This window comes from Mesoplodon mirus (assembly GCF_964341445.2).
Source record: "Mesoplodon mirus genome assembly, chromosome: 7".
Taxonomy (NCBI): domain Eukaryota; kingdom Metazoa; phylum Chordata; class Mammalia; order Artiodactyla; family Ziphiidae; genus Mesoplodon; species Mesoplodon mirus.
In genome coordinates this window covers 24156870-24177886 of record NC_138983.1, presented here as the reverse complement: position 1 = coordinate 24177886, position 21017 = coordinate 24156870, and the positions used below count along the sequence as shown (strand labels likewise).

At 43.1% G+C, this 21017-nt stretch overlaps 1 protein-coding gene across 2 annotated transcripts in view; it reads right to left on the bottom strand.

Moving 5' to 3' along the window:
* Window positions 1–21017, bottom strand: part of PAMR1 (peptidase domain containing associated with muscle regeneration 1) — a 169642-nt gene that overhangs the window by 7599 nt on the left and 141026 nt on the right. For both annotated transcript variants that reach the window (XM_082626269.1, XM_082626268.1), the window contains exons 6-7: window positions 19107–19214; window positions 1068–1280 (exon numbers count right to left, since the gene is read on the bottom strand). In XM_082626269.1, coding sequence (XP_082482395.1) covers window positions 1068–1280; window positions 19107–19214 — 321 coding nt within the window. The remainder of the gene's footprint in view (window positions 1–1067; window positions 1281–19106; window positions 19215–21017) is intronic.

Sequence of the window (21017 nt, the reverse complement as noted above, 5' to 3'; positions counted from 1 at the left end):
CTGTGCTGGTGAGGATGAAACTTGCTCCTGGCTAAAGTCTAAAGTGATTTCTTCCTTTCACAAATCTTTCTTTTGTTCCTTTTCCCATGATTCAGGTTGTTGACAAACACTCAGAAGGGAAAGTGGAGGATTGAAGCAATTATCTGGATAATCTAGGCCAAGGATATGCTTTTCTTCCCAGGAAACAGCTAGATAACTGTGACCTGCCACCAAAAGGAAAGGGGCTGTTGACCTGGAGCAACTAGGGAATCAACTCAGCAAGAAACTATGCATGTCTACTCCCAAGTGGGGTAAGGTCCAAATTTCCCTATGCAAAGTTCCATTTGTTCTGGTCCCCAACTACCTTTTAAAATTTACCTCCCAGATTCCAGGACTGATTCCCTTTTTGTTTACCATGATTCTTTCACGTCTGCCTACACCACCTTCCCTTTGTCTTCTAACTGGAATATCATCCCAACTCCTCTTTACCTCTATAAATCCTTCCCTGCTTCCCAGACAGGTTCCAGTGCTCTCTGCTACATGCAATTGTCTCTATTTCACTCCTCGGAATATACACCACTCATTTGTTCTATAACTCTCCTTTGAATGTTCAAGCGTTTACTGTCTTTTTAAAATGCTTTTAAACATCTTAACATCTCAAACCTCCCTCCACATAGGCTGGCAGGGATGACATGTCTATTGCGTTCTTTTATTTCTTGCACTAATTTAATATTGCATAGACAGTAGATAAATGTAGCCATATAAATGCATTTTAATTGCTTCAAATCTATGCTTGGGTTTGCATGTATAAAACTCAGCCTTGTCATCTTTCCTAAACTGCTCTGTTAACTACATCACTCTTCTTGATCACATCAAGACACTGGGATTAGGATAAGCAGGTCCTTTGGCGGTTCAAAAAAGAAGCAAATGTTTTATGGATGATTTCCAACCTAAGAGGAATGTATGGTTCCAGTGAGAACTTAAGAGAGAAGGCATTTTTCCAGGGGCTCAAAAACATGTATGAGAGCTACCAAAATGTCCAGCAACTCCATCTATTCCTACAGACTTCAAAATTATTTGCAAGTTACCTTTTATGCAGATGGGTTGTTTCCCCGACCACTCTCCATTCTGCTGGCAAGTTCTCATCTCATTGCCGCTAAGAACATAGGAGTTGTTACAAAAGAAGGTCAAGACGGTGCCAATTTTTGCATAGCGCCCATTGATAAGCTCAGGGCCTCCTGTAATTTTCTTGTACCCATTGACCGGGCCCCCAGGGTCTGAGCAGTTTCTTTCTTCAAGGACTGAAAGTGGAAAGAAAAGGAGAGCTATTAATAGTCTGAAGCATTCCATTTTAGCATCAAATCTTTTCAAGTCTCATTGAATTAAAAATGCAGTGATACAGAGCCTGCTAACAATGGTACTCAAAGGAATTACTAAGAGAAAACTCATAATAGAAAAATGCATGCATTAGACATATCTTCCCCCTGCTTTTACAATTTATTCTTAAACTGAGAAGTGTTTCATCCCAGATACAAATAAATTTGACACTACAACGGTCTCTCATATAATCATGTTCGTTTGTTTCTCAAACTGTGGGAGATGGCCAGGCCTGGACAAAATACACATTTTGCCTACGTTTTTATGATCAGTATACAAGGGTTATTGGTTTTCAGTGTTGTAATATTATCTCCTTCGTTCCCTAAAGCTTAGGCAATTAAACCAGACTATTCAGTTTCTTATTTGTGTTGTACCCAGAAAGTAGAACAGATTCAAAACGAGTACATATAAAAATTTAGATTTTATATTTCATCTGCTGGAACATTAGTGTGTTAGAAGTTGTAATTAAAAAACACTAGAGGACAATATAAATTCAGAGATACAACAAATTCCCTTGATCTCCAAATATAACGTTCCATCTAAACATTTATCAATATTCATTACAAAGATATCTCTATTCTCTAATTCATGTTGCACAGCTACTTAGAGTAGCTGGCATCACCAGCTATTCTAAGCACTGAACAGGATATTAGATATATCCTGGAAATATTCTATCAGCTAGATAACATATTTTTCTCAAATGGATTATGGCAAATTACTGAATATTACTTGCCTAAGGACACAGAGTAAGTCCCCTGAAGAATTCAACCTTTAATTACTGAGTTTGGGTACCAATCACTCTATCAGCCTCCCTAGTCTCTTTTTAATCATTTTTTCTAAGACACAGGTTCATTCCTATAAAGCTGTCCCCACACAATACAATTATGCACTGGACATGTTTTACTTGCCATAAATGTCCCAGTTACCTTTCAAACAACTTACTTGCTTGCCTCCAGGCAAGAAATTAATGTCCATTCATATAATATTTTTACAATATTTGAGAACTAAAAATTAATGAATATTCCTCTGTGCAATTTGGAAAGGTTGCTAATATTGTCCAAGTTTCTGGTTTGTCTGCTCTAAGACTGCCTGTAGATCACATGACAGACGATCTCAATGACACTCTGTGTGTTTTGGGCTATGTACTTTGAGCAGTTTCCCTGAGGGTTGACTCCAAAGCCCCATTTTAAGTGTCAAAAAAGGACCTCACTGAGTGAGCTGTTTAAAAAATACCGAAATGGTTGCTTTGTGACCGCCTGGAGGGGTGGGATAGGGAGGGTGGGAGGGAGGGAGACGCAAGAGGGAAGGGATATGGGAACAGATGTATATGTATAACTGATTCACTTTGTTATAAAGCAGAAACTAATAATCAAAAAAAAAAAAAACAATAAAGGCCACGGAAAAAGAAAAAAAAATACCGAAATGGTATAGTGAGGGCAATGCACTTTTCTGAAGCTTCAAGTGGACTCAGAAAGTCCCCCAGTACTTATATTTCCAGGAATCCCTCTATGATGTGAGAGCAAGCATTCCATGTTGCTTCAGTGATGGGGCCACCTTCTTATAGTACAGACTCATTCAGTGCTGAACATGTAGCCCAGAAACAACCAGCAAGAGCCCACAGACTTCAACCATCTCAAAAACGTGTGTTATACATGCAAATTTTAGAAAATGGAATTCACTGTCAACATAAAAATCAGGGCATTTGTCACAGAAATCTGTGTTCCTGGCTTCTGACAAAATTCAGTTTCGGAAACCCTGGGTCTGTATTCTCACACGGCAAGAATCAGCTGGTGTGGGGAGGAGCTCCCTGCCTGGACTGGACCACAGCCTTGCCTCGGCCACAGGCCCCCACCGACCAGTTGCCTGGCTCTGGCAGACAATTGAATCGGTGGCCAGTTAGGCTATATCAAAGGGCTATGATCTGTGTAATTCAAGTGTAGCTCCTCATCCATTTTGAGCTTTGCTTGCTAGAGCTCATGGCCAAGAATGATCGGGTGATACTTAAGACCCATCCTGGAATACTGAAAGAAAATGAACTAGCCTCTAGTCACATCAGTCTCAGCAGAAGACAAGAAGAGGCTTCTACTGTAAGCCTAATCGTTGCATTTTTCTCCTCTTAGAAGTAAATAGCTTCCTGGTCCAGCAGGCTCCCACTCCATGATCTCCTATGTGCAGGATTCTCATGGATCCTATTTCTATTACATTTCATGTGGGTTTTTTTTTTTTAATCTTTATTGGAGTATAATTGCTTTACAATGGTGTGTTAGTTTCTGCTTTATAACAAAGTGAATCAGTTATACAGATACATGTTCCCATATCTCTTCCCTCGTGCATCTCCCTCCCTCCCACCCTCCCTATCCCACCCCTCTAAATGGTCACAAAGCACCGAGCTGATCTCCCTGTGCTATGTGGCTGCTTCCCACTAGCTATCTATTTTACATTTGGTAGTGTATATATGTCCATGCCACTCTCTCACTTTGTCACAGATTACCCTTCCCCCTCCCCATATCCTCAAGTCCATTCTCTAGTAGGTCTGTGTCTTTATTCCTGTCTTACCCCTAGGTTCTTCATGACATTTTTTTTCTTAAATTCCATATATATGTGTTAGCATATGGTATTTGTCTTTCTCTTTCTGACTTACTTCACTCTGTATGACAGACTCTAGGTCTATCCACCTCATTACAAATAGCTCAATTTAGTTTCTTTTTATGGCTGAGTAATATTCCATTGTATATATGTGCCACATCTTCTTTATCCATTCATCCGATGATGGACACTTAGGTTGTTTCCATCTCCGGGCTATTGTAAATAGAGCTGCAATGAAAATTTTGGTACACAACTCTTTTTGAATTATGGTTTTCTCAGGGTATATGCCCAGTAGTGGGATTGCTGGGTCATATGGTAGTTCTATTTGTAGTTTTTTAAGGAACCTCCATACTGTTCTCCATAGTGGCTGTACCAATTCACGTTCCCACCAGCAGTGCAAGAGTGTTCCCTTTTCTCCACACCCTCTCCAGCATTTATTGTTTCTAGATTTTTTGATGATGGCCATTCTGACTGGTGTGAGATGATATCTCATTGTAGTTTTGATTTGCATTTCTCTAATGATTAATGACGTTGAGCATTCTTTCATGTGTTTGTTGGCAGTCTGTATGCACAGCAAAGGAAACCATAAACAAGACCAAAAGACAACCCTTAGAATGGGAGAAAATAGTTGCAAATGAAGCAACTGACAAAGGATTAATCTCCAAAATTTATAAGCAGCTCATGCAGCTCAATAACAAAAAAACAAACAACCAAATCCAAAAATGGGCAGAAGACCTAAATAAACATTTCCCATGTGGGTTTAACTGGCAGGAACATTGGAGAGTTCTCGAGCTCTTGGATGTAATAAAGCTTCAGGACAATTCAGGTCCTTTCTTCCTCTCACTGAAGAGGCTTTAAAGGAACATTTAAAGGGAAACGGACTCAAGATATCCAAACAGGTCTGCCCGTGGCTGAGGAATTCTGCCATATTTCTATAATTCTTAAATGCCTATTCCTTTATAACGTGATATGTCTGAAATCAGGTCACATGCCTACATTTCCTGTAATATTTCTTTACTCCCAATCCCCAAAACAGCTATAATTAAATCAACAGTGCACCTTAAACTTGCTAAAATCTTAGAATGGAGAACTATTTATTTGGTTTTAAGTTATGCTCATGAAATGTCACCAGGGTTGAGCTGAATGATGCTTCCAAGTGAGGGTTCAATGGAAGGTGAGACTATACGGCTGAAATTCAAGAGAAATTCAGACATTAGAAACAGATTCATAAAGGATTCAGATAATGTAGTTGTCTGACACTACTGAAAAATAAATAGACTGAATATATTCAAGGAAATAAAAGACAAAATTGAGAACTTTCGTAGAAAACTGAAAACCTTAAAAAAATAGCCAAAGGAGAGGACTTCCCTGGTGGCACAGTGGTTGAGAGTCCACCTAACGATGCAGGGGACACAGGTTCATGCCCTGGTCCGGGAAGATCCCACATGCCACGGAGCGGCTAGGCCCGTGAGCCATGGCCGCTGAGCCTGCACGTCCGGAGCCTGTGCTCTGCAATGGGAGAGGCCACAACTGTGAGAGGCCCATGTACCGCAAAAAAAAAAAAAAAAAATAGCCAAAGGAGAAATCTAGAACTCAAAAAGTTATAATGACATAAAGTAAAAATTCAGTGGCTGAGTTTAGTAGCAAACCGGATACAGTGTAAGGGGATTAACAAACTGAAAGATAACTTCAAAGAAAAGATTCAGAACAAACCCCAAGACTCAAAAAGGTGAAAAATGTAAGGAAAATGTAAGGATACAGTGAGGAGGTTAATAAATACATGTAATTGGCACCCCAGAAGAAGAGAGAGAGAATGGAGCAAAACCAATATGTAAAGATATAATAATTGAAATTTTTCTGATGAAAGACATCAAGCTACAGATTTACAAAGTCCCAAACCAGATGAATATGAAGAAAACCACACATAGACATATAATATAAAACTTTTCAAAACAAAAACCAAAGAAAAACAATTTAAGGAGCCAAAGGGTTAAAAGACTGGAAAAACATCCTTTAAAATAATTACAGTCATTATCTCTGGCTTATAACACTGAGAATGTGTTTTGCTTCTTTCTACTTTTTTTTAGAAGTTTTATAATCAGAAAATGCAGCCATAAAAGTTTATTATTTTTGTTGTTGTTTCTATTGTTATTATTTTTTAAAGTATCAGGCAAAATGGTTTGGGTCCTCCCCACTAAGCCTATAAATCTAGCATTAAGTCTTCATGCCTTTTTTTGTGTGTGTGTTCCCATACCCTCTCCAACCCATGCAAATCTCTTTACCATCTTGCATAATCACAGACTAATCCAACTTTCCATGAACTCAGATCCAAATGAATTTTGTCACTAGACTCTGGTGGAAAAACAATGTTTTCCAGGATCAGATAGCTATAGGCTTAAATAATCATTTGGTCCTCAGTGTCCAGAATAAGCACACAGTAGGTGTTCAATAAATGTTTGTTTGCGGGTGGAAGGGATAAAGGCTAAAATGTATTCATTCTTCCACTTAATAAACCAGGGCCTGGGAAAATTAATTAATTTCTCCAAGACTTGCTTTTCTCATCTATAAAAGGAGATAATTACACTTTTCTGGCTGGGCTGGTTTTGAGGAGTAATTTAAACTACACATAGTCTCTAATTCCCTTTTTTGCCTTTATTTACAAAGCACCCTACTACCTTTAAAAAACAATTCCCCAAATTCATACACCTTAAAGAAAAACCCATAAAGGAATCTAAAGGCCCATTATCGGGTCTATTCAAGTATAAAGCAATATTTTTTGGCTTCTTGGTAATGCGATGGGCTTCCAGATCTGGGTCCAGTGTATTGACTCAGACTTCTGGGTACCAACCATGATCTCTGTACATTCATCTATTTTAATCCTGTGTAATGAAGCCTTAAAATTATATTCCTATATCAAACATCTACTGGGCATTATTCTCTCTTCCTTCTGTACCCTCTCCTATGATGCTTTTGAAGAGAATTCTAAGACTTCCTCTATCCATCCTTTTCTCTCCCTGTTTAGACTTCTACCTGTTGGGTTCATAGAGCATCTGCATCTCAAAAGAGCATCTCCCCAGGGTTAGACTTCCAAACTCCCTCTCTGTTACCCCTGTGGGTTCTCTGTTTAGAAACCTTTGTATCTCCCCACTGAACAGACTCATGATTCTTTTCTATTTGATTTTTCAAGAACTTTGTATTTCATTTCTCCTCAGTAGGATGGATGTTTCCACACAAAGCCAAATGAGAATTTAAAACATCTGCATCTCCGGTGTGAAGAAGCATCAAGCTCTTGCTTTTTGCTAAGTAAAATATTACATAATTAGTAATAAATAGCACATTGTCCTGTTACTTTTGGGACTCGGCCCAGGGATATGAACACATTAAGTTTAGCATGCCTTTACAGGCTATCTTTCGAACAAAATAGTACTTGGGATGCATTTCTATGGCATACTGTTTCAGATAAACATTTAAAGAAAGACCTTCCCTCGTTCTCTTTTTTTCTCAGGGCAACAGTACTAGGCAGTTTGCTGTGATACCACTTTACAGAGGAGATGCAATGGCTGTGGGATGGTTCTTGTAGTGATCACTACTGGTGCCCCATCCAGGTCTCCTTGTATCCTTTTACCAACTCAGCTTCTACATGTGTGCTTTGCTGCTGAGAGCTGGCACCTGCCACCTTCACAGGACTGCCCCTTGGGCATGGGCACCATCTTGCCCATATGAAGAGCTAAAAAAATGCCTAGATTTTTGTCCCCTCATGCCCACCCCAGGGTTGGCTGTAGCCAGTGACTGATGGGTGTGGAAGTACAAAAGCCCAACTCCTGTTTCTCGAGGTGTAATTTACACTTCCCAACACCCCACAGGATCAGGCTGAGTCTGGGAGTTCAGGTGAAATCACTTGTGCTGGGTTTTTTCCTCTTTCCTATTTTGCTTCTGCAATTCCCTTACTGGTTGATCCTGAGAGTACTTCCTTTAATAAATCATTTGGACCCAAATGTGGCTCAGGGTCTGGTTTGGGGAGAAACTAAGCTAAGACAGCTCTGCTGTTTTCTTAGCCCTGGGTACCAGAGCCCCTCATGCCTCCCTAGGGCGACACTCCTGGGAGGTGATGAGACCCGAGAGAGGTTGTTATCTCAGCCCTGGGCATAGGGCCTTGTTTGCCTTTCAGCACTCCTGGGAGATCTTGGGGAGGATGACTGCAACTAGAAAGGCTGCATCTCATCAGAGGTTCTCCAGCCTCCACAGATATATCAGGCTCCAGCATCCCACCCCCATCCCCACCAGCAGGGCTGTTTTGACCTGAAGGGATCAAGACAATGGACTTCCCTAAGCTAAACAGTGTAGACACGGAATCCACCATCCAAGGATTCTCCCTGCTGACTTGGTGCTGTCTGTGGAAAGCCAGGGACCTTTTTACAGCCCTGGGGTATAGAACTTCTCACGGGCCTGAATTATGGGTCTTAGATTTGAATTTAAGTTGATTTAAAGCAAATAAAGTTGTATCTTTTTCTCCCCTGATTTGTGCACGAAGATTCATACCCAATATAAAGTAGCTAATATGACCAGGTCCAGAAGGTCTATAAGAAATGGACACAATGATGAAGACGTCAGGGAGTATGTCAGGATAATGTAGAGACATTTTAAGGAAAAGTAGCTTTTTGGTGCACACAAATAATACCACTTTTTTGTGCCCTCTTGTCAGATCAACTATATTGACTATAAGAAAAGGAAGGTCACACTCTTCATCCCTAATTTAGGGAGTGGACCCACCTTCCCATTCCCCAAATAATCACAAAACTCAGGGAGCAGTTCCAGCTGTGGCAAGAAAACAGACCTCTTGCTCCATTATATTGCTCTCTACCAGTGTATCCCTGTTCACAAACTATCTTCTTATGAATGAGTCTAGAATTTCCCTATGATATACCAGACTTCAAGAATATTTGTCTTTTCCTTTGGTCTCAAAGCTGTAAGTTCAAATTTGGAGACAACATCTAGAAAAAGCCCCTAAGAACCAAAGAATCCAATCACCGCTTTGCCTTTTGGAAGCCCTGTAAGTCTCTCTGTAGAGAAAGACTGGTGAAGTGCTGTTGGCTGTCCATTTCGTTGATTAATTTTCTTGCACCACCTAGTGTTCTCCGTTGCTTGTTCTTGTCCCACTTCTAAATTGTTTTACTTTAATTATCATTTATACCCTGCTTGTTTTCAGGAATGGTTTGATGTGATTTACAAAACTGCACCTAAAAAAAGCATACTTTTTCCCGCTAATTTTATATTAATGATATATTTAGGGTAGCCAGAGAGCCACCTGAGCAAAAAACTAAGAGGACTACTCTGTCTCTTTAACAGGAGCTGGGTTTCAGAGCTGTAAAAATTATCTTGAGAGTTCCATCAAGGGAAAAAGATCCAAAGTCAACAATATTCATTACCCCATTATCTAGCTGGCAGTGTGAGCTGGGGTGTTAGTCTCAATTCTTAACATACTCTTGGTATCCACCCATTCTCACTCGTCAAAAAGTCAAGGGAATAATTTATGACAGAATTAAAGTTCTGTTTGGGAAAGGCATTAACTTTCTCATTGGAACTTCCTTCATTCTGGAAATCCAACTTAATCTGAGACCAACACCCAGAGACAACCGTTGGACAGGCTCGCATCTCTTCCTATTCAGCTAATATCTGTGCCTGGTGCCTCTGGACCCAATATCTTTTACTTCCACAAAGGTCTCCCCCAAACAGGAATAATGACACCAACTGGTGATATAAACCCCAATGAAACCCCTTTTTATCCCTGTCCAGCCAATGGAACCCTGCCGCCCTGATGTTTTCCAGCCTTCCGAAGTTGTGAATGAGACTATCCATGTGAAATTATACTTGGACTGCACACACTGCTATTTGTTCATCTGGCAACACTTTGGAGGCTGAGGCTTACAATTAGCTATTTGATCTTAATCAGTATTGTCCTTGGCTTTGGGTACACTGTGTCTTTTGGATACCACTTTCCTGGTATTTGGATGGCCTATTTCATTAGACAGCTGAAACTCCCTGTGCCTAAGAGATGGGTCAGCTTCAAAAAATCCTCAGGAAATTCTGGTCTTTTTGTGGGGGTGGGATGAATTGGGAGATTGGGATTGACATATATACACTACTATGTATAAAATAGATAGCTAATGAGAACCTACCATATAGCACAGGGAACTCTACTCAATGCTCTGAGGGTGACCTAAATGGGAAGGAAATCCAAAAAGAGGGGATATGTGTATACATACAGCTGATTCACTTTGCCGTACAGCAAAAACTAACACAACATTGTAAAGCAACTATACTCCAATAAAAATTAATTGAAAAAAACAAAACAAAAAGATGAACCTCTCACATCCTCATGTGGTAGAGCCAATGAGCAACCTACATAACTATAGAAACTTAGCCGTCTTCTACCTAGCCAATGTGCTCAGTAAGTCCTCTTAGGGCTCCCACAAATCTCAGAAGGTTTCTGAGTCAGCTCCTGGGGATGCGGCTGTGTGTGTGGGGGGCAATAACACTAACCTACCAGGGGAAATGTCCCCCAAGGCATTCATGGTTAACTTTTCAAATAGAAAATACATCCCAATGAAAATGGCCCAAACAAGGCAACACTATTCTGTTTAGCCTTGGGGATGAAGAGAATGACCTTGCAGAGGAGTCCTGAGCTTCTGAGAACATGTGAGTCCTAAGAGATCCTGCTAACTTAGTAATTCTCACCACCATCACCATTACCAACCAAAGGCCTTTCTAGAAAAAGTTGTCGCTGGGAAATGTACGGCATGACCACTCTCCTCTGCACCAGAAAAAGGCTAAGATTGGAATTGTTTTACAGTTCTGCCTAATGAAGGGGGAAAATATACCAAAGAGCCCTGCCTTATCTCCTCAGTGCCTGGTACCTAACAGACACTCAAAAATGTCTGGCTGGATGAATCTGCAAAGTGGGGAGGATAATAGTACCTACCCCAGGGGGATGTCATGACAATGAAATGAGACAGTGTCACAAAAAGCACAGAGCTTGACCTATATTGAGAATCGTGAGAATAACTACTGTTGTAATTTTTAATACTTGGATACCAATAAGGATGTCTTGTGTTTTGCAGAGAGGAAGCTTTCACCTTCTGAAGCAGGGTGAGGGACAGGTAGTGAACACCCCACAAGGCAGGAGGCTTTAAGGAGAAGTGGGAACTCTGTAGCCTTTGTCAAGGGGCTGGAGTCTCAGGGTCTGTGACAGGAGGGATGTTTGTTTCCATCAGAAGTTAATTCTGCTTTGCTCTCAAGTTATTCTACTCTTTGCATCTTCCTCCCACTTCCCTGCATGGGCATACAGTCCAACCCAGCTCTGATGGGTTACCTCTTAACCCAAAACCAAAATAAAATCCACCCCCTGCATTAAGTCCTGCCTCAGTGACCTCGTCTGCCAAAGCAAAAGCCAAGGGGGCCCCAACAAGGAGCAGGCAAGTGGAAGCAAAGTCTTAGTAAAACAATGGTGGACGTGGCCCATTCCACACTCAAGGGCACTCCACCCCAAACTCTTGGAGACAGTCAGGCTGGAGAGTTGTTTAGGAGGCCTGACCTGTCCTCTTATTATTTGGCTGGAATGCCATCCATAACTAAAACAATTGCTGACTAGCAAAATGCATCCCTTATATACAAACCCCAGTCATCTTACTCTGAATGAGAAGAGGCAATGCCTTGGTTAAGGGGCCACAGGCGCTTGGAGCCCAGCAGAGTTAACACTAAAATGTCACTGGGTCTATGTACACTCAGAATTACCAAGAAGGAATGATCCAAATGAAAAGGAAAATTTCCCCTAAATTATAAAAGCAAACAAACAAATACCTTGATAACTATACAAGGGCAGCTTCTACTGTGTTCAGTGACCTCTTTGGCTTTCCAGATCTAAATCCAAATGAGACAGCTTCCCTCTAAACATGCTAAGAAGGATGGCAGAGATTCATCTCCATGTTAGGGAGGGAGAGGAGATGGGAGGCTCAGGTATAGGGGATGTGTAAGAAGTAAGCAGTCCACTAGCCAGTCATCTTTCTGGACTCCTCCACTCTCTGAAGGCTCTGGGTTACCAAGTGCTGGTGGGTAACAACTACAGATTCCCCGGGACTGTTTTCCATGGAGTTATCCCTATACCCCTCATACCCTCTCAGGGCAGACTGTGTATTCTCTTTTCTACCCTGTTACTCTAATAAAATATGTAAGGGATGCTCTGGAGCTTTGGTTTCCTGCATAACCACAGGGGACTGACATACAGCCCACCCCATGTTAAATGAGTGACTATTAAAAAGTCCCATGAGAAAAAAAGGAGGCTGACTAGATAACATGATGCTTGGGGCAACCTGCTCTGGAGTTTCCCAATCTAGTTCCCCCTGACATTCCTCCACTTATCACCTCTAACAGCCCCTTCCTGGTTGTTCTGGCTACAGAGACTCCCCATCCATCATGGCAATGTTCATGTCTTCTCCTGGGATCCAGGGTTCCTTTATGACAATGGCACTGGCAGTATCTACTTGTCCTTTAAAACCCGATCTTTCTTGCCTGGATACTGGTGTAATGGTAGCAATACTTAGCATCTGGCAATGATTCAGGAGGAAGAGTTCACAGAGAAAACTTAGAAAGTCTTGTGAGAATTTTCTTAAACCCTAAGAAAGGTTTGTCATGATCATCTAGTTTGTAGAAACTAGTGCCGTTACCCTAACCCCTTGTCTAGAGAATCCCTGCTTTCTGCCAAACTTTTAAATGGCCACATGGGGCCAAAAGTAGTAATAAGAATCACTGCTTCTATTATTCAATATAATAACATCAATATCAATATAGAAGCGCCTTACATGGCTCATCTCATTCCATCCCTGCCATCACCCCTAAGAAGAATTAGATAATATTTTCCTGGAATTTATAAGTGGCGAAACTGAGGCTCATAGGAGATGAATGACCTGCTCGAGATTTACTGGGCTGGTAAATTGCAGGCTTACAACCAAACCAAAGTCTTTCTGACCAGAGTCCAAGCTCTTCACCCAGGATTGCATCATGTCACTGTGAACAAAGGTGCGCCTGTCTTCCACATGTTAAGGATGAAATAGGCCTTTAGAACTGTAAAAAAGCCAGTGAAATCATTCCATTTTTACCATACCTCCCCTAAGAGATCTTACAAGAATTTGCATTAATTCCAGCAAACCTAAGGCACATTATTTATCTGTGATGGGAGAGGCAATTGAGACCCACTAGGGGTCTCAGTGCATCCTCACTGCATCAGTGTTAACGTCTCCTTGAAAACCCCAAAGTTCCCAATCGCTTATTCTGCTGAGAAACGCGGGTTGGCCCTTTGAAGCTGAAGTATAAAGTGTGCCTCTCATCCTGGGCTCTTTTCTTCCCAGTCCTTGGGACAGGCTACTGGGAAACCTTCTGATGCTCCAAAACCCCAATGAATCCAGAAACACCATTTTTCTTTAATTGGTGGAAGCCGATTCGTGTTGTTCAAAGGCGCGTCAGAGCCCGCAGTATGAGCATTGTGCCCCAAGATTCAGCCCGTTTCATCACCCTTCATTAGGATGCAGAGGGGAGACGCCAGCACCGTCAACTGGGCCAGAGGAACAAAGGCAACATGGAAACTGGAGCGGGGCAATGAATCCCTCGCTCTCCACTTTTTCAAAACAAGATTCCAACCGTTTACTCAAGAACTTATTTTGTCCTCGTGTTCCATACAAAGAAACAGGAAATTTCAGAGGCGAAAAAAAGGGGCTCCAGTTTCTTACATGGTGGCCCAGGGAGGTTGGGGTCACGGAGGGTGCTGGCAGGAGGTTAGCTTGGCCCCAAAGCCGAGGAGGGGCCACTCCCCTCTTTTTGTTCTCAGCGGAGTTCACCTGGGAGCAGGGGAAGGTTGTTGCTCCTTGGAAAACATTTTGAGGAGAAGGCTGGGGTAGCTGTCCTTGAAGATTGTCCTCGGGGCTCTTGCACCCTCTCCCTAACCGAACAGGGCAAACCTGTGTTGACAGTATCTTATTCTTCATCTACTACAACACAAAATCTGAACAAGACATCTCCCCTCAGACCCACAGAATTCCTTCTAAAATAAATCCATTTCCAGCTTGACAAGAATAGACCCTGGCTTCTGACCTCCAAGTTCTGATTCTTATTTTGAGGACTGGCATTTAAAATGGTTCATCTTGTAATCTGGTAAAACATTTTGGTGGCCATTTTGACAACTCCCCAAAGTTTAAATACGTGTACCCTTTGGACTAACAGTTCAACATCTAGGAATTTATCTTACAAAAATACCTCTACATGTGAGCAAAGAAACATATGTTAGGCTATTCATTGTAGCTTTCTTCATAATAGTAAAAATATTAAACGTGATATCAAGTCCATCTTAAGGGGTGATTATATGATTGTATAGACACCCATACAATGGAGTCCTCAGCAGTCATTTTTTTCCCCCATGAGGGAGACCAAAAAGGAATGACCTGGAAAAAATATCTATGATATGAGCACGGAAAATAAAAAGTTGAAAAATTGTATGCATACTTTAATCCACTTTTGTTTAAAACAGGGTTTCTCAACCTTGGCACTACTGATCTTTGGGCCAGATAACTCTTTGTGGTGGAGGCTGTCCTGTGTATTGTAGGATGTTTTGCAGCATCCCTGGCCTCTACCCACCAAATGTCAGCAGCACTCTCCCCCCTTGCTATTGTGACAACCAATAAAGCGTCCAGTTTGCCAAAAGTCCACTGGGGGTGGGAGCAGGGGACAAAATCTCCCCCAGCTGAAAACATATAGACAACCTAGGTTTGCATGTCATAGAAAAAGTTTGGAAGGATACTCACCTAGTTGTTAACAGTGATTCCCCTGGGAACCGGGATTGGTGAGGGAAAACAATGTTCTCTTTTTATTTTATACACCTCTGTACTGTTTGATTATTTTTACAAGTATATATTTCCTCTGTAGTTTAGTAGAAAATCTATTTCTATTCCACTCCCACTCACCGACATACACATACACAAAGAATATAAAGAGAATAGCTCATATCAAGAGACAGTCAATCGGGACTCTCTAGAAAAGAGAGACAGGTGGGCTTTACCTGGGAAGGGAAGCCCTCTGGGAGGACTTGATAATGAGACAGGATGGTAACCACAGCTCATCAATCCATCATCTGGAGTCTCATCAAGCCAGGTGGTGAGAATGGTGTTAGAGAGATTGTGAACAACGTGGGAAATGAGGAATTCTGGCCTCTGGTTTTCAATTTGACCGAGATCGGTGTCTTGCACCCTGTACTTCAAATCCTTCATTTGCTTAAAGGATCATCTACCTTTCCACAAAACCTTTAGGAGAGCAATGCATTAAGGCAGCAACTATGAAGCAGTACCTCATCAGATTTGGTACTACATAAACAAAAGATGGAATTCTCATTAATATTGGCTTTGGCGGTTTTTTTGTTTGTTTGTTTTTGTTTTTGCGGTACGCGGGCCTCTCACTGTTGTGGCCTCTCCCGCTGCGGAGCACAGGCTCTGGACGCGCAGGCTCAGCGGCCATGGCTCACGGGCCTAGCCGCTCCACGGCATGTGGGATCTTCCCGGACCGGGGCACGAACCCGTGTCCCCTGCATCGGCAGGCAGACTCCCAACCACTGCACCACCAGGGAAGCCCGGCTTTGGCGCTTTTAAAGCCATTTTTTAAAAAACATATGCCTAGTCCAATCTGGACAATTTAGAATTTGGAGAATCCCAGAATGCTTCAGTTTCTTATTAATTTTGAAAGAATTTCCTCCAAGGAGGTTTGTTCGGTTTTTTGAGATACTCATGAGAAAAACAATAAAGTAAAGCTTGGTTTTTTTCTTTTTTCTTTTTCTAGATGATAGACTGCTCAGGAAAAATGGTTGACGTTTGTTCAGAAATTACAAGGTAAACTGCCACAGCCAATTGTGATCATTCCCTCACTGAGTTAGTTGGAATTCATGCTGAATTTCCTAAAAGGAAAAAGAGACCTAAATCTTACAGAAAATAATCAAACATTTGGTCCCCTACATTGATGCTAGCAAATGGCATATCAGATATCCACCACCAATATCTTCACCCAGTCACAACTATAGGGTACTAAGGAAATCACAGTTTTTGAACAACATTTTGTAAAGTAGCTAGGAAGAATTCTCTTGTCCATCTATGCTGATGTTTTGAGACCAAAAGTGATTTGAGACCAAAAGTGATTTGAGACAGTTTTTGAACCAAGCTATGAATCAGTTCATAATGACATATTTTACATTTTTTTCATCATGGTTAATTGTTTTGTTTTGTTTTGGTATTTTGCTGGATAGAATAACAATGACGAGAAGTCCTTTTTTGGCTCAAAAGCTACTCATAAATATTTTACTCACAACTTTTGGACCAATTTCCTTCCCCCCCTCCACCCCCACCCCATGATTTGACCCAGCTTCTTAAAGGCATTTTGACTAATTTGGTGGTTTTACTGCACTCCAATTTTACCTTTATTTATCAAAGCTCTAATATCGTACAGTTAGTTCACCAAGAATTTAAGCCTTCCTTTTTTGTTCCCCCTCTGCATCTAAAGGGTAGAGCTCAGGATTTGCCATTGTCAAGACTCTAGAATCACTCTATGTACAAATTCTTGAAACAAAGGGAAAGCAACATTTCTCTTCTCCACCTTGCACACAACCCAGTGAACTTAAACGAGGCAGGAACCACAAAGCAGAACATCACTTTCTAAGAATCCGGCATAATCACACTCAGGTCAGCTGTGCCACCCCAAAGCAAGGAGTGCTTTGAGTAGAATGAAATGTACACTCAAGGACACACTACCGAAACTGGCTTCTGTCTACATTGTTTGCAAGGCAAGTTCATGAAAGTAATTGAAAAAAATGCATGAACTTTATAGAATGCTGTCAGACCAGGCCCCTTATATATAGGATGACCCCAGAGTTACCCGTGCACGCTAGTTAGAAGCGATGGTAGCAAACACTGCTGGTGTTCTGTCCTTGGATGCCCTTTATCTTCTCTCCCCCGCCCAGTCTACGCTGTTTTACTTCCAATGGCCTGCACCTACCAACTCTTCCACTGCTCAAGGGTTATTGGAACCCCTCTGGCACACGCGTAGAAACTTAGGCATGTCCTGCTCACCCAAGGCAGCCCTTAGCCAATCACCGATTGCAGTTGGGCTCTGAAAGCCCAGCTGCCTTGCATTAAAGCCAGGACACAGTCTGAGATGTACTTCACATTCCAGATTCCATTGCCTGTTAACACTAAGGCTGGGATTTTGCCTGAAATCATGACTCTGCTTGGCTTCCTTCCCTTCTGGCCCAGCTTCCCCACCCCCTTACCAGCTTCTCCTGGGGTCATGTCCTCACACATTCGCATGTCAGGATTTGCTTCAGGGGAACACTGCCTAGGTCATTAGCTGCCCTCCTTGGCTTTCCCCAAATTTTGATTCCTCTTGCTCTTCCAAACGTCTCATTCCATGTTGACAGCTGCAGTTTGTGGCACCTGTTTTAAGTCTCAAACTTCTGTTAGGACATACACAGGGTCTTGGTTACCAGAGACCCTTGATAGGTGATTTCTAGTCATAGTGTTTAAGTTCCTCTCTGCCAATGGCACAGTCCTGGTACTGCACCACTGGGCTGGATGTCACCTGATGCTGCCGTAGGCAGTGGTCAGTGTTTGTACCCTTCCCCAGGGCAATGGATTTGCCCTATCAGATACACGTTCTAGCTTCTCTCCTCTGGCAGAAGTTTGAGTCTAATATCGAAGAAGAGCCATGATCTGCCTTTCAAGAACATGAATTAGAAACTTCTACCTCCTTCTGAGTGAGTTATTTCTTTGTGTTTGTTTCTTCTTATTTCTGCTGTTTGGTTGAACCAGGGTTAATGAGGGCTACTGTAACTGAGCAGGACCCGATGGACCCTTCCCGGGACAGACTCCTCCCCCATATCCTCCGCTGTGGCTCCTCTCTGAAATACCTAGATAATAGTATCTGGTGCACATTTCCTGAGTTGTTTTACAGATGCTGAAACCACCACCAAGTGGAAGAAATTAACTACTTGATGATCACGGGCATGTAGCTCCCAGACCTACTGGCACCTAAGGACTGATCATGTTAATCCTTCTGACGCCACTCTGTTACCTCACCATCAACTGATCAGAGAACTGTGCACGAACTGATCACATACTCTGTGACCCGCCCTCCCTCACCTGGCCTTTAAAAATGCTTTTCTGGGCTTCCCTGGTGGCACAGTGGTTGGGAGTCCGCCTGCCGATGCAGGGGACACGGGTTCGTGCCCTGGTCCGGGAAGATCCCACATGCCGAGAAGCGGCTGGGCCCGTGAGCCATGGCCGCTGAGCCTGCGCGTCCGGAGCCTGTGCTCCACAACGGGAGAGGCCACAACAGTGAGAGGCCCGCGTACAGCAAAAAAAAAAAAAAAAAAAAAAAAATGCTTTGCTGAAACCCTTTGGGCAGTTCTGGCTTTTCCTAGCCCTAGCTGTCCTGGACTCCTTGTAGGGTGCCCTACAATAAATACCACACTTTCCTTCACCACAACCCGGTGTCAGTAGATTGGCTTCACTGCACGTGGGTGAGCAGACCCAAGTATGGTTTGGTAATACTACTGTGGTTCTGCTTGTGACTTCTGTCTGCAAGAACTGGAGAGTGTGGGTGACTCAATGGGACAGCCAGGATACAGCTCAGGCAGGAGGTGGGACTTGAGTGGTGACAGCAGAAGGGGAGCCGTCCTAGAGAACGATGTGTGGAATTCCACAGCTGCCATGACTCCAAAATTTGGATGATGGGATGGACAGAGAGTTCAGACTCTGGGCCCCAGGTGTGTGTATGGTGGTGGCTTTCTACTGTTAACACTTTCTCACTGTGTTTGAGTTCAGAATATTATTCAAGGCCACTGAAGGCATATCTTTTTGAGAGGTATTTGCAGCAGTTGAGGACAAAACTGGGTGGTTCCAGACATCCTGACTCAGAGGTAGCCCAGCCCTCTTGAGATCCACTCAGTGCCAAAGCCCACATTATCCATCATCTTGGAGGGACCATGGTAGACAGCAGGGAACAACACCCCTGGCAAGCTCCCCAAACCCTCTCCATGCCAGCCCCATGTGACACCTTAACTCCCACTCCAGAGGCAAACTCACGATTTTCACAGTGCTGCCCAGTGTAGCCTGCCAGGCAGGCACACTTGTAAGATCCGGTGTTGTCAAGAAGGCAAGTGCCATCATGGAAACAAGGCGACGAAGAACATGCTGTAAGAGAAAAGGCAGTTTCTCTCAGTGCCCCTGTGCAGTGAGTCAGTCTCTTCAAGCCTCCAGTCTTTCACTTGTTTTTCAGTCTTCTTGCAATTTTTTAACTCCTTTTATTGATATCATGTTACCATTGTTTGAGGTTGCCTAAAACAGCTGCTCATTAATCAAATGTTGCTGATGTTCTTTGATGTTTTCCAAGGCCCCAGAAGTATGCTCTAGACACTTAAGAGTCTGAGACAACACACACAGGCGCACCACACAATTAAAGCAGAGGCCTGCTTCACCCCCTCCTGTAGGGGCTCCGTGGGAGACAGAAGCCTTGGGTAATAGATCATCTTTATTTCCAAGGAAGCTCAGTATCCGGGATACTGGGGGAAAGGAACCAGAAGATGATCTTCATGACACTAGTAAAAGTGTACTCAAGAATTTTCAAACACGCATTCTGTAAACAGTAGTCCCTTGAGATACTGAGAGTTAAGATCTCAGATATGGTGGGGAAATGCTACTGGTGTTAAATGATAATTAACCAGATTCTCTACTGCAGAACTTCTCCGAACATTCCACATTCTAAGGCGCATTGTGAATTTCTAAGAATGCACATAATGTTCCACCTTTCATAGGCTTATGTGACCTGAGAGACTGCATTTTACAGAGTGTCCTGGGGACTATTTTTCTACAGAGAACACTTTGGGAAACACTAGTCTGCTCATTACCCACCAATTCCACATTCATTTACCCTGGTGTAGAAATGTATCACTCGGCCAAGTTCAACAAACCCAAATTGAGAGCTTGCTCTGTGTAAGGCACTGGAGGGATACAAAGATGAACAGGACGGGGCTTCCCAGGTGGCGCAGTGGTTGAGAGTCCGCCTGCCAATGCAGGGGACACAGGTTCGTGCCCCGGTCCGGGAAGATCCCACATGCCGCGGAGCGGCTGGGCCCGTGAGCCATGGCCACTGAGCCTGCGCGTCCGGAGCCTGTGCTCCACAACGGAAGAGGCCACAACAGTGAGAGGCCCGTGTACCGCAAAAAAAAAAAAAAAAAAGATGAATAGGAGCTCCCACTCACCAGATCAGAGCCTTTCTAAGAAGAGTAGGCAGTGAGTATAAACTGAAGCATGATTCAGTTAGTGTCAGAAAAGAGAGAAAGTGCTAGAAGACATTCAAAAAAAGGCAAAGCCACAGCCCATCAGAACAAGGGAAAAGGCTTAACAGGGGAGGAGAAATCTGATAGGGCCTCGAAGGGTGGGACTTGATGGGCAGGAGTTGGGAGGTGGGTTTAGTCAGAGGGAAAAACTTGAGCACAGGCGGGACGCTTAGGGTGTTTGAGGAACGGGAAGAGCTCTGTCTGACTGTTTGACAATGGAGAACAGAGTTTCCCAGAGTTCTCCAGGGGAGGTTGAAGAAGAGACCCTCCTAACTCTCCCCTCAGTCACAGGGTCACAAGCTGGCGAGCCACTGCTGCCCCCAACAGCTGCCTGCCATAAACACCCCCAGATGTATCTCAGCCTCAGCTGGTAGGGCGTCACCGAGGGGCAAGGATTCAGCCACAGGCCGACCACACCACAGCAGCAAAGCTTCTAGAACTCCCAGGCTCTGAGCAGCTGCAGAGGAGACTGACATCCCTGAAGGAGGCAGTCACACAGAAGCAACTGCTGAGAGCTCCTGTGGGACCATTCTCCGCGGGAGGAGGCTGGGGAGGGTGGGTTGTCTGCCGGTCTTGCTGAAAGGACAGGGCTGATGCCACTACTACCTGCCTCCCTTCCTGAGACTTCTGTATCACACCTTCCATAAGGAAGCTATAA